Below are 12,540 nucleotides of genomic sequence, written 5' to 3' on the forward strand. Positions count from 1 at the left end.
CATGAATTAATTGTTAGGGTAAAGTGGTAAAATTAATAAATAGATAACCACACTTATTCAACGGTATTTCAACAGGTTTTTGGGTACAAATTGGGTACCGCATGGCTATATCCAGCGCTCATTCAAACCTTTAAAATATGTTTTGGACGGCCCAAATCCGAACACTCTATCTTACTTAGCTGAGCACTCTTTCTCGGCCTCTAAATCCTTGCCGTTCAAAACATGTTTTGACGGCTCTAATGCGCGCCCAGGTAACACGTCTCTAATGCGCTCCCAGGTAACACGTCTCTAATGCGCTCCCAGGTAACACATAGATTATTCCTAGTACTAAGTAGTTTTAACAAAAGGGACTGGCGGGTTACTGTTAGAGTCCAGTTCAAATAAAGAGATGGATGGGCCTATAAACAGTATGGTGGAACCACATAGTGGGCCTTTAGAGCCCAGTTCAATTCAACCGATTAATGGGCCTATGAACATGGCGGTGGAACCATGTACTGGGCCTTTGGTTATTAATGTGGATATACAGAAGGGGGATTTTTAGGCCGGCCCAAAAAATTAGGCTCGGACCTAATTCAGCCCAGCACAAAATATTCTATACCCCCTTTAGTCCCGGCGCTACATTGTGGACAAAAATACCCCTCGCGGGTCAAAACAAGCATCCCGGATCCTCTTGCGGGTCAAAATACACCTCGCGGGTCACGTTCCCGAACCCTCTCCATACGGCTAAACAAAACCCTCTCTCCCCCAACCACTACAGAACCACCCTAACTCTACCGCTACAGAACCCTAACTCTTCCGCTCAACAGCGCTTTCTCTCTCGCTCGCTCTCTCTCTCGCTCGCTCTCTCTCTCTCTCGCTCGATCTCTCTCTCTCTCTCGTGCAATCGATCAGGCAACAACATTTCAATATGGCAAAAAAAGGTATGTACATTAAAGAATGTCGAACGTTTATGCGAAATTTCTATGCGAACTGTAAAATATGTATATGAGAACCCTAACTCTCATAAACGTGTTGCGTCTATGTGAAGTATGTGTTTTCGAGTTATGTGAACTGTGTGTAGGGTTCTATGTGAAATGTTCTCGATCAGCTCCTTCAAGGAGGAGACTGGCCAGTTATCCAGCAGCGAAGAGGTCAGGATAATAAGCACATTTGATGGTTTCGCTTTAGGTTTTTCATTTTTTAGTTTTTAATATGAGAATTGTGTATTATACATGACATCTGTCTATGAGAACTGTGTATTTTTCTACTGGAACATTGTATTTTCCTATGAGAACTGTTTATTTTTCTATGAGAACTGTGTACTATACCTATGATGAGACAACGTAAACACTCTATCTAACTTTTGTTCATATATTTAACGGGACACAAGAAGACTTACAAAATTTGAACTGTGTATTCTGTTCCGAAAGAATACATTTTTAAAGTTACACATCATCATACTTATCCATGAGAACTGTGTATTTTCTGCGAGAACTGTTTATCAGAACAGTGTATTTTTCTATGAGAACTGTGTATTATACATGAGATTTTTCTATGAGAATTGTGTATTTTCTACTGGAACATTGTATTTTTCTATGAGAACTGTTTTTTTTTCTATGAGAACTGTGTATTATACATGAGATTTGTCTATGAGAATTGTGAATTCTCTACTGGAACATTGTATTTTTCTATGAGAACTGTGTATTTTTCTATGAGAACTGTGTATTTTTCTATGAGAACTGTGTATTATACATGACATCTGTCTATAAGAACTATGTATTTTTTCTACAGGAACATTGTATTTTTCTATGAGAACTGTTTATTTTTCTATGAGAACTGTGTACTATACCTATGATGAGCCAATGTAAAAACTCTATCTCAATTTTGTTCATATATTTAACAGGGCATGAGAAGACTTACACACAAGATTTGAAAACTTCTTACGAGATCAGACCAAGAACACTAACAATGGAGGAGGCAGGAGTCATTACAAGATCGAAAACTCAACCTGACAGGCCAGCAACCTCCTTAGTTAGCCAATCATCACAGAACCCTTCGCAAACTCAGGGAAAGAAACGACAAAGACCAAAACAGGAAAAGGTCGCCAAAAAACGCCAAAGGCTTACCCAACAATCTGAATCTGAACCAGACTCCCCAATCCAGACCCAAAAGCAAACCCAACAAAAGAAACATCAGAGCCCAAAACAGAAAAAGAAGGCCATGAAACAAGAATCAGAATCAGAATCAGAATCACAACCAGACTCCCCAACCCAGACCCAAAAGCAATGCACATTCAGGTCCAATGTAATAGGAACAGTGGGGCTATTGTCAAAACTGAACTTGAACAATGCCCACTTAGAGCTCTTGAAACAAACACCTTTTTGGATGCTGATTGATGCCATTAGGAAAGGTAAGTTAGCGGAAAAAGCTTGCATGAAGCACGATAAAACCATCCTGAGTATCATTCAGAACTATGATACCAATGACAGCAAGTTCCTCATTGGTGGTAAGAAGGTTGCCATAACAAGGAATGACATCAAGCTAATCTTTGGAATAGCTTGTGGGAACAAACAAATAGGAGATTTGAACAAGAAGAAAAGTGATGTTGCATTTGCAAAAAGAAGGGGGATACAGGAGGCAAGGATTGGTAGTAAAAAGATGAAAGATATGATCAATGAAATACTTTCAAAAAAAGAGGAATCCATAACTGAAGAAGACATCCAAGATGTAGTCCGCCTTGTATGCATGTTCATTTGCCTGACGCTGTTCTTCTCCACATCAGGAGTCACCATTGCATGGACATATGTGCATTGCATGGAGAAAATAGAAGAAATAAAAGACTACGACTGGGCACAATCCATTGCAGAAACATTGAATACATCAATGCACAAGTTCCTTGACAAACCAAGAGATGCAACAGGATGTGTGGTGGCATTGATGGTAACTTAAATCTATTTTGCTATGAGAAGTATTTTTGGGTATTCTAATAATTTTCTTTTATTCTAATAATTTCCTTACCTGTTTTGCAGTACTGGATTTGTGAACACACGGATTTGATTGCACGACCAAAAAATGAAGCAATTCCAAGACTACTAAACTGGAACACCTCAGACCTGAAAAAAAGAATTGATGATTTTAAAGATTTGAGCAATCTCAACATTACGGTATATACACTAATCAAATTGCTTAACTTGGACACGAAAATACACACTTCTCATAGAAAAGTGCACACTTCTCATAGAAAATTACACACTTCTCATAGAAAATTACACACTTCTCATAGATAAATACACACTTCTCATACTTCTCATAGAAAAGTGCACACTTCTCATAGAAAATTACACACTTCTCATAGAAAATTACACACTTCTCATACTTCTCATAGAAAAGTGCACACTTCTCATAGAAAATTACACACTTCTCATAGAAAAGTACACACTTCTCATAAAAAAGTACACACTTCTCATAGAAAATTACACACTTCTCATAGATAAATACACACTTCTCATACTTCTCATAGAAAAGTGCACACTTCTCATAGAAAATTACACACTTCTCATAGAAAATTACACACTTCTCATAGAAAATTACACACTTCTCATAGAAAATTACACAGTTCTCATAGATAAATACACACTTCTTATAGCAAAAACACAGTTCTCATACAAAAAAACACACTTCTCATACACAGTGCTCATAGGAAAATACATGGTTATCATATGAAAAACACAATTCTGATTGTGAGTTCACATCTTTCAGGTATATGAGGAAGAACTTCAAGAAACATGCCAAGAGGCTCAAGTCTACAGCATGCCACACCCAGAAGTTGTAGATGACAATGACAGGGGAACTATATCACAGATGATGCAGCATACACAATCTCCTCAAAGTCCGGCACTACAACTTGATGAGATACACTTAACTGAAAAACAGCAACCATCTCCTCTTGTGTCAACATCATCTACTGAGAAACAACAAGCAATGTTCTCACAATCACAATCAGGCGAGACTATGGTTCCGAGTACCTACCAACCTCTGGACTCCATTATCAGGGCCTAATTAAAGAGCACAACCAGATGGGTAAATTCTGTGACAGCTTACTGGAGAACAATGATCAAGTTATCATCAAGGATCTCCAGCAACAAGTCCAATATATTCAGAATCAAAAACAAATACTTGAACAACAAAACCACGGACTGCAAAACGACAAGGATGCAATGAAAAATGAGCTGGAGGAAATGCAAAAAGAACGGGATGCAATGAAAGAAAAGCTGCAGAAGATCGTAACTATGTCCAACACAATGTTGCAGGCCCAAGAACAACACAAGTTCCTGATAGAGAAGACTGCAGTCTTGGAAAAGGACAGCGATACAATGAAAAATCAGCTGTTGGAAATGGAAAAAGAAAGGGACTCACTGGAACAAAAGCTGCAGAAGATGGATACAATCTCAAACGTTTTGAAAAAGGACAGGGATGAAATGGAAAAGCAGCTGCTGGAAATGGGAAAAGAAAGGGATGAATTTGAAAAACAGAAACATATGATGCTGGAACAATTTGAAATTGAGAAGAACAAAATCAAAAAGGCCCTTACAATGCAAGTTCAATCCCTAATGACCGAGAAGGGCCAGCTGCAAAAGTATCTGAGCACAACTGAACAAAGGCAAAAGGCTATAATTGTTCAAAAAGATGCAGAAATACGCAGCCTAACCAACAAGCTTTCCCTCACCAGCAAGCTTTCCATCCAACCGCAACATACCAAAGAACCTCAAAAGCATTTACCGGTTCTCGAGACTGATTCCTCTTTGCTCACACAAAGAAGTGAGGAAGCAATACATAACATCACACAAACGTACACTGATCAGAAGATTGAGCAAGTGGTCCATGAAGTTACACAACTATATGCTCATGCAGGGAAAGATTCTGAAGAGGACAACAAAGATGATAATGCAAAACAAAGACCACGAAGGCAAAAAATGGATGACAAGTATTACTATGGTTCAATCACAAAGGATGGTCGCAAAAAAGAACAAATTGTCCTTGTCGAAAGTGACAAGCCACAAGCAGAAATCAAGAAACTTGATGACAAGATTCCTCCCCTAGGAAAAAAGGCAGACATTCTCCTTGCATTGCTACCTGACGAATGCCAAGAAACAATCAGAAAATTTTGGGAACTCGAGGAGGGATGGTAAAAATGCTAAACCCAACAATTTACTGTCTTTAAATCATTTCAGATTGGCTAATGTTATGTATATCATGCAGTATGCACATATGGGATTGTGAATTAGATGACCTGCGCATATATCAAGAAGATGTGAGGTTTCTGCTATGTGATCGAGAATTAACAGACCAGGTAACACAATAAAAAAAGAAGCAACTCTCTTTCTATATTTTAAGAGAAATGTATATGAGATCTGTGCTTTTGTATGAGAACTGTATTTTTTCTATCAGAACTCTGTTTTTTATATCAGAACTGTACGTGATAAACAAATACTTTTTACATTCTGATACAGCCAATAGATGCCTACGTCCACTTGCTGACTACAACACTACAACCACCAACATCTGGACCATCCTTTTCATTGGGAATAGAAGATTCCCAACAAGATATGCCGTTTGTCTTCAACAGCTTTTCATCAGTAAGAAAAGGAAGCACTCTCTCACAATTCATGTAGCATACACTCACAGTTAAGAGGTTGCCTAATTATCTTCTTTCGAAACAGACCTTCCTTGGAGGTGATCAAAACTCAGCTAACAGAGCACTTGATGTCGTCCGCTCAAAGATTTTGAACACCAGAACAATCCTTATCCCAATATATGGTTCAAGCCATTATACTTTGCTTGAGCTAGACACCATTGACCAAGAATGGAGGTTCTACAACTCCATCCACAGACAAGGGAGAAGAGATAAATACTGTGAAGCAACTGCCAATCTGGTAACATAATCCCTCCTTATTCTAAGAAAAATATATGAACTCTTTCAACTGTGTATTGTAGTCTATGTGAACAAACTATGTGAAATGTGTATCGTTAATGTATCCATGATCATATTCTGTAACAGAGAAAGAATGTCACGAACTACATCAACCAACAATGCAAGAAGAAGATTAAAACCTCTGCAAAGCTCGTGGACAATGCACCACAACAAGAACCAGGCTCGTAAGTATCTTTCAACTACCAAAACTCGTCACTGCATCTTATATAAGCCCCTAACATTAGTCTTGTATTCACAGGGTTGATTGTGCAGTTGTTGTTGCCTACATCATTCGCCAAAAGCTAATGAAAAAACCAATTAAAAGCGACCTTACAAAGCAACAATGCCTTCAAATGAGAGCTGATATTGTGCAAGCATTTGTCAGTGACCCCAAGAGATCATGGACTCCAGAAATCTATCATAATAGGATGGAAAATCTCAGACTGCAAAAATATTATGACGACCAGGAGCTTCTTGAAGAGAAGAAAAAAAAGGCATAGATTCAACTTACTCATCAAAGTTGGTAGTGGTGTTGTTCATCAGTTGTATAGTGGTTAATGAGTTGTTTAATTTACTGGTAAATGAAGATATACAATCTCAGACTGCAAAAATAGTTTTGGAAGTGAAAGTAGTGCAGATGGGTAATGAAATGGTGGAGGTGATGTTCATGACTTGTATAGTGGTTAATGCGTACTGTTCAGTTTAGTGGTTAATGAAAATATACAATCATCTTTCTCTGAACTCTATTTTTCATTGTTCAAAGTTTGCAGTTTGCATTGGAGGAAAAAAACACTTCTCATACACACTTCTCATACAAAAATTTGCAGTTCGCATAGAAAAAATACAGTTCTCATACACACTTCTCATAGGAAAATTCACAATTCTCATAGAAACCTAACATAGCAGAAACCTCATTAACCACTGCAAAAAATATTAGTTTTGGATGTGGAAGTAGTGCACATGACATGTATATTGGTTAATGAGTTGTTTAGTTTACTGGTTAATCAACATATACAATCATCTTTCTCTAAACTCCATTTTTCATTGTTCACAGTTTACAGTTCGCATAGAGGAAAAACACAGTTCTCATAGAAAAATTTGCAGTTCGCATAGAAAATTTCACAATTCTCATACACAGTTCTCATAGGAAATTTCACAATTCTCATAGAAAATAACCAATTCTCTTAAAAAATTTAAATGGTATTTTTGTAAATTACATCTTCAACGTGAAACCCTATTTTATATGGCCTATAAATACCCCTCTTCCTCTTCCCGTTTCTTCATTTCCCACCCTCAACACAACTACAACAAAAAAATCCTAAAAAATGGCAGAAGACTTGGCAAGACTCATCAAAGATGCCGTTGCAGTTCACATTGGAGGAAAAAAACCGTTGCAGTTCACATCAAAGATGCCGTACACACTTCTCATAGGAAAATTCACAATTCTCATAGAAACCTAACATAGCAGAAACCTCATTAACCACTGTAAAAATATTAGTTTTGGATGTGGAAGTAGTGCACATGGGTAATGACGTGGTGGAGGTGTTGTTCATGACATGTATATTGGTTAATGAGTTGTTTAGTTTACTGGTTAATCAACATATACAATCATCTTTCTCTAAACTCCATTTTTCATTGTTCACAGTTTACATTTCGCATAGAGGAAAAACACAGTTCTCATAGAAAAATTTGCAGTTCGCATAGAAAATTTCACAATTCTCATACACAGTTCTCATAGGAAATTTCACAATTCTCATAGAAAATAACCAATTCTCATAATACAATCATCTTTCTCTAAACTCCATTTTTCATTGTTCAAAGTTTACATTTCGCATAGAGGAAAAACACAGTTCTCATAGAAAAATTTGCAGTTCTTATAGAAAAAACACAGTTTTCATAGGAAATTTCACAATTCTCATAGAAAATAACCAATTCTCATAAAAAATGTAAAGGGTATTTTTGTAAATTACATCTTCAACGTGAAACCCTATTTTATATGGCCTATAAATACCCCTCTTCCTCTTCCCGTTTCTTCATTTCCCACCCTCAACACAACTACAACAAAAAAATCCTAAAAAATGGCAGAAGACTTGGCAAGACTCATCAAAGATGCCGTAGATGCATCAGTCAAAGAGACCAGTGAAAAACTTGATGAAACCCAAGCCCGATTCTTCGAAAACCAGGACAACATCAACCTTCTCAAGAAAAAAATGCAGATCTTCAAAGATTGGAAACTTGCCAAAAATTTGGCAAAGGAAGCGGAAGCGGAAGAAGCCACTACTAGCAGAAACGTGCGACCAAGAAGACAACCACCAACTAACTAGGGATCTAATTTTTCAGTTTGGCTGTTCTATGTTTTTTTTTTTTTTCTTTCTTTCTTTCTTAGTAGATCTCTTGTTTAAATCTGGTACTTTCTTTTTCTCCTTGTATTTGGATCTATCAATTTCATCTAGGATGTTTGAAATGTTTACTTTCTTCGATCGTCAGGTGTATCCAACGATGTATGTCTTATAAATCTGGATGTTTTTCCTTGTTTATTATATTTCTAATTGCCAAAAATACTTAAACCAAAAAAAAAAAAACAGTCACAATTAATTAGTAATCTCGAATATATTCTATTTTTTGTTTTATTTATTATATTTATTATTTATTATTTTTCAAACAAAGATCTCTATATTTTTGTTTTTCTTGTTTTTGTTTTGTTTTTTATACCAAAAATCGTTGCACTTTAAACTGTTCACCACGTGTATCACTACCACCTTAAATACCTGAAAGGTTAAACACCGCACACGGCTTTTCATTTCCAGAGAGAGAGAGAGAGAAGAAATCTCAACCAGAACGCTCCGGACGACACTCCACCAAATGGCAGCCCCAAATCAGAACGCTCCGGACGACACTCCACCAAACAACGCTCCGAAAATCTCAACCATGGAGGATGCTGTGAAGAAGATCATTGAGGAGCATGTGGCTCCTCTCAAAGCTGAAGTGGAACGCCTGCATCGCCAGCACAGGATACAGAGCATCGATCTTCTCCGCCTCAGGTTAGAAATCCAGGCATTGATGGACGCTCACAGAGCAGAAGGGAATAAGGAGGACGAGGAAGAGGAAGATGCACAGTAGAAGTTAGGGTTTCGTGCCTCAACTACTTTTTGGAAAATTAGGGTTTCTAGTTGGGGTTCATCAACATTTTGGGGATTTTTTGCGACTTTTTGGCTCCTTCCTCAAATGATTAAGGAATCTAACTCCAATGAAAATTAGGGTTTGTAGTTGTGTTAAACCACTGATGCTGTAATTAGTGCTATCTGACTCTGATGATAATTAGGGTCTTCTGAATGTTAAACTGGATTTCATCTATGTTAACAATCGTTTGCTATTTGTTAGTATGGTTTGGTGTATGTCAATTTGATGCATGTTCTGTTAGAATTTAACTTATCATCGAAAATACACACTTCTCATAGCGGGGAAAAACACTTCTCATGGAAAAATACACACTTCTCATAGGGGAGAAAAACACTTCTCATGGAAAAATACACACTTCTCATAGGGGGGAAAAACACTTCTCATGGAAAAATACACACTTCTCATAGAAAAAAAACACTTCTCATAGAAAAAAACACACTTCTCATAGAAAAAAACACACTTCTCATAGAAAAAACACACTTCTCATAGAAAAAAACACACTTCTCATAGAAAAAAACACACTTCTCATACAAAATTCTCATATACTAAAAACACAGTTTTGATACACATTTCACATAGAAAATACACACTTCTCATAGAAAATACAAAGTTCTCATAGAGCTATACACACAGGTTGCTTAGATACTTCACATAATTCAAAGTGCTAGAACAAAACACAGAATTAGTAACAAAAACACAAAAAAAAATCTTATTCTCAACAATTATTTCATGAATCAAATCCAATAACATTGTTTTTTGTACAACTCAATTATTAAAAACTAAAAATCAGGCCTCAAATCCTCCTTACAAGTAAGTTTATTATGATTCCCCATCTTCCCACACCTACCACACTTCATTTCTCTAACCTTCTCCCCATTCGAACGAATCCTCTTCTTCTTAGGCCGCCCTGGAGGCTTTTTTGACAATGGTGGCAGAATACTAGTACCACAATCAACCACATCACCTTTCAACAATGACGCAACTGGGTAAATTGGTTTTGAATACACCTGACGATAACTCTCAACATGAAAAAAACGCTCTACATACAAGTTCAAATCCTTACCACTATATTTGATAGCACAGACAGCGTGGCAACAAGGGAATCCATTCAACTGCCACCAACAACAACTGCATGTACGCCTCCCAATATCAACACATACAGACGGATCCGTGTCAACTTCAAATATATCAGCACTTGAATGAATCACTTTCCATGTTTTAACTAAATCATATAACTTCTCCAACCGAGACTCCCCATAAGGACAAATCACCTGATCCCATTTACTTGCCCTTTCTCTCCTCAAACACATTGATTTCATCATCTTCTTCCTTATACGATCAACCATATCCACCACGGGCAATTCACGCTCTTTCAATATCCATGAGTTAAAGCACTCAGCTAGACTAGAGGACATTGCTCCATAACGTTGCCCCGGGAAAAAAACATTTGCCCAGCGCTCATTAGGCAACTCCGACAGAAAATGAACAACAGCTGCACCACCGTGTTTCAGCAAATTACCCATATGCTGATTAAACTTTGCCACAGTGGGAGCATAAGCACATTTTGAAAACACTCTGATCAAACTCTCTTTATACTTGACATTTGTGGACGCCAAAGCAGTACGCAAGTTACCCTTCAAATGATAGAGACAGTAAGCATGAAAGCTTGAAGGAAACACCTTAGCAATACCCTCTTTTATTCCTCTGTGACAGTCAGATATAAAAACAAAAACCCTTCTGTCTTCATCCAAAATACCATGCAACTTCTCCATAAACCAAAGCCAATTATCATTATTCTCAGAATCAACCACACCAAAGCACAATGGAAATAGACCTGAGAAGGAAAAAATAATTCAGTTACCAGTTCATACATATGACAAAATCAGTTCTCACAATTCAGGAACCAGTTCTCATAATTTTGAAAACAGTTCTCATATTTCTCATAGTGCATTATAGCCTATGTGAACTGTATGTTATATTCATATGAGAATTGTATATGTAATCTATTTCATACCTGCATTACCATCTCTAGCTCAATCACACATCAAGCATCCTATATGACCATAAGAAACCAGTTCTCATAGTTCAGACACCAGTTCTCATAGTTCTGAAAACAGTTCTCATATTTCTCATACTGCATTGTACCCTATGTGAAATGTGTGTAAGTACTCATATGAGAATTGTATATGTGATCTATTTCATACCTGCATTACCATCTTTAGCTGAAGCAGACATCAAGCATCCCATATGCCTTGCCTTCAAGAACGTTGCGTCAACGGATAAAACAGGCCTGCAGTGCTTAAATCCTTGTACACATGCATCAAATGCTACAAACAACCTCAAAAAACGATTTGTGGTTTGATCCCACTCAACATCAAAAACACTTGTAGGATCCGAATTCAGAACAACATTACGATACCATTGCAGTTGATTAAAAGAATCTGAATAATCTCCAAATGCACTTGACTTGGCTTTCTGGATAGCTAACCAAGCACGATTATATGACACATCCACCCCATAATACTCCTTCAAATCATCAACAACATCAACAGGACGTTTCTTTGACTTGTCTCGAACATCATCATTTATCAATTGACTAATCAGAGATGAATTAGCATGACAGTTCTTTGTCATACGCCCAGCAACACCACAACAATGAACATTATAATACCTTTTGATGTAAAAGCAACCACTGACCTTGTCAAGTCTAGCATGGATATTCCACTTGCAAGATTTTACCTTACAAACTGCAGTCACTCTCTCTGTTTCATTCTTTACAAAGTCAAACTCAAAAGAATGAACAATTGAATATTTCCGCAATGCATCACGAAAACCTTCCGAACCCCCGACAAACAACTGACCAACACTTTTAATAAGCTCTTTCCACGCGTCCGACAACCTTGGCCGATGCTGATGCGGGCAAAACATAGCTCCCAAATCATCCTCTTTACTACATATTCCATTGATTCCAACCGACAACCGACTAACCCTTGCCCACTGAAACAAATGCCCTTACTAGTGCTAGCACCACCACTATCGAAAACCCCACTACTATTAGCACCAACATCAACACCACACCCACTAATACCACTATCAAAACCACGACTATCTACTACTGTAACTTCAATGCAATTCAATCCAATACTATCAGCTACAGCAAACATCACCTCCAAATCTTCATCATTATATAACATGGTACTAGGATGATCACGTATAGCATAAAAGAGTTGCAATGAGTGTCTTCTCAACTCACTAAACTTGCCACACAATATCTTCATAAAATCTCCAATTCTCGACGACCGAGACAACTTTATTCCAGCACACAATCCATTGTATTTACAAAACAAAATCAACGAATTCTCCGTTTCCCTAACAAAAAAACAAACAATTCACACAAAGGAAAACGACAC

The 12,540-nt window shown here is 37.4% G+C and overlaps 3 protein-coding genes across 3 annotated transcripts; 2 read left to right on the plus strand and 1 right to left on the minus strand.

Annotated features, from left to right (window-relative positions):
• The first annotated feature begins 4,055 nt into the window (after positions 1-4,055).
• LOC131301650 (uncharacterized) lies at positions 4,056-5,168 on the plus strand. The gene has a single exon (XM_058328028.1). The coding sequence runs from the start codon at positions 4,056-4,058 to the stop codon at positions 5,166-5,168; it is 1,113 nt and encodes a 370-aa protein (XP_058184011.1).
• Positions 5,169-5,449: 281 nt separating this feature from the next.
• On the plus strand, positions 5,450-6,512 carry LOC131301956 (uncharacterized). The gene is made up of 4 exons (XM_058328483.1): positions 5,450-5,615; positions 5,700-5,912; positions 6,038-6,135; positions 6,210-6,512. Exons 1-4 carry the CDS (start codon positions 5,586-5,588, stop codon positions 6,448-6,450), a joined length of 582 nt encoding a protein of 193 aa, XP_058184466.1. The 5' UTR covers positions 5,450-5,585; the 3' UTR covers positions 6,451-6,512.
• A 3,397-nt stretch (positions 6,513-9,909) lies between these two features.
• On the minus strand, positions 9,910-12,324 carry LOC131301651 (uncharacterized). The gene is made up of 3 exons (XM_058328029.1): positions 11,992-12,324; positions 11,335-11,902; positions 9,910-10,964 (listed from the first exon to the last, which is right to left on the minus strand). The coding sequence occupies exons 1-3, from the start codon at positions 12,322-12,324 to the stop codon at positions 9,910-9,912; spliced, it is 1,956 nt and encodes a 651-aa protein (XP_058184012.1).
• Between the last annotated feature and the right edge of the window lie 216 nt (positions 12,325-12,540).

The sequence above is a fragment of the Rhododendron vialii genome, chromosome 9a, assembly GCF_030253575.1.
Source record: "Rhododendron vialii isolate Sample 1 chromosome 9a, ASM3025357v1".
In the NCBI taxonomy this organism is placed as follows: domain Eukaryota; kingdom Viridiplantae; phylum Streptophyta; class Magnoliopsida; order Ericales; family Ericaceae; genus Rhododendron; species Rhododendron vialii.

What these genes read in the sequence shown, in the direction of transcription:
- LOC131301650 (XM_058328028.1), top strand. Translation starts at nt 4,056, where the DNA reads ATGGGTAAATTCTGTGACAGCTTACTGGAGAACAATGATCAAGTTATC.
- LOC131301956 (XM_058328483.1), top strand. Translation starts at nt 5,586, where the DNA reads ATGCCGTTTGTCTTCAACAGCTTTTCATCA. An exon ending in TCTTCAACAGCTTTTCATCA is followed by an intron (nt 5,616 to 5,699) that starts GTAAGAAAAGGA and finishes CTTTCGAAACAG; the next exon opens with ACCTTCCTTGGAGGTGATCA. An exon ending in GTGAAGCAACTGCCAATCTG is followed by an intron (nt 5,913 to 6,037) that starts GTAACATAATCC and finishes ATTCTGTAACAG; the next exon opens with AGAAAGAATGTCACGAACTA.
- LOC131301651 (XM_058328029.1), bottom strand. Translation starts at nt 12,324, where the DNA reads ATGTTATATAATGATGAAGATTTGGAGGTGATGTTTGCTGTAGCTGAT. An exon ending in AGAGCTTATTAAAAGTGTTG is followed by an intron (nt 11,903 to 11,991) that starts GTCAGTTGTTTG and finishes GACTTTGTAAAG; the next exon opens with AATGAAACAGAGAGAGTGAC. An exon ending in AGCTAAAGATGGTAATGCAG is followed by an intron (nt 10,965 to 11,334) that starts GTATGAAATAGA and finishes TTTCCTTCTCAG; the next exon opens with GTCTATTTCCATTGTGCTTT.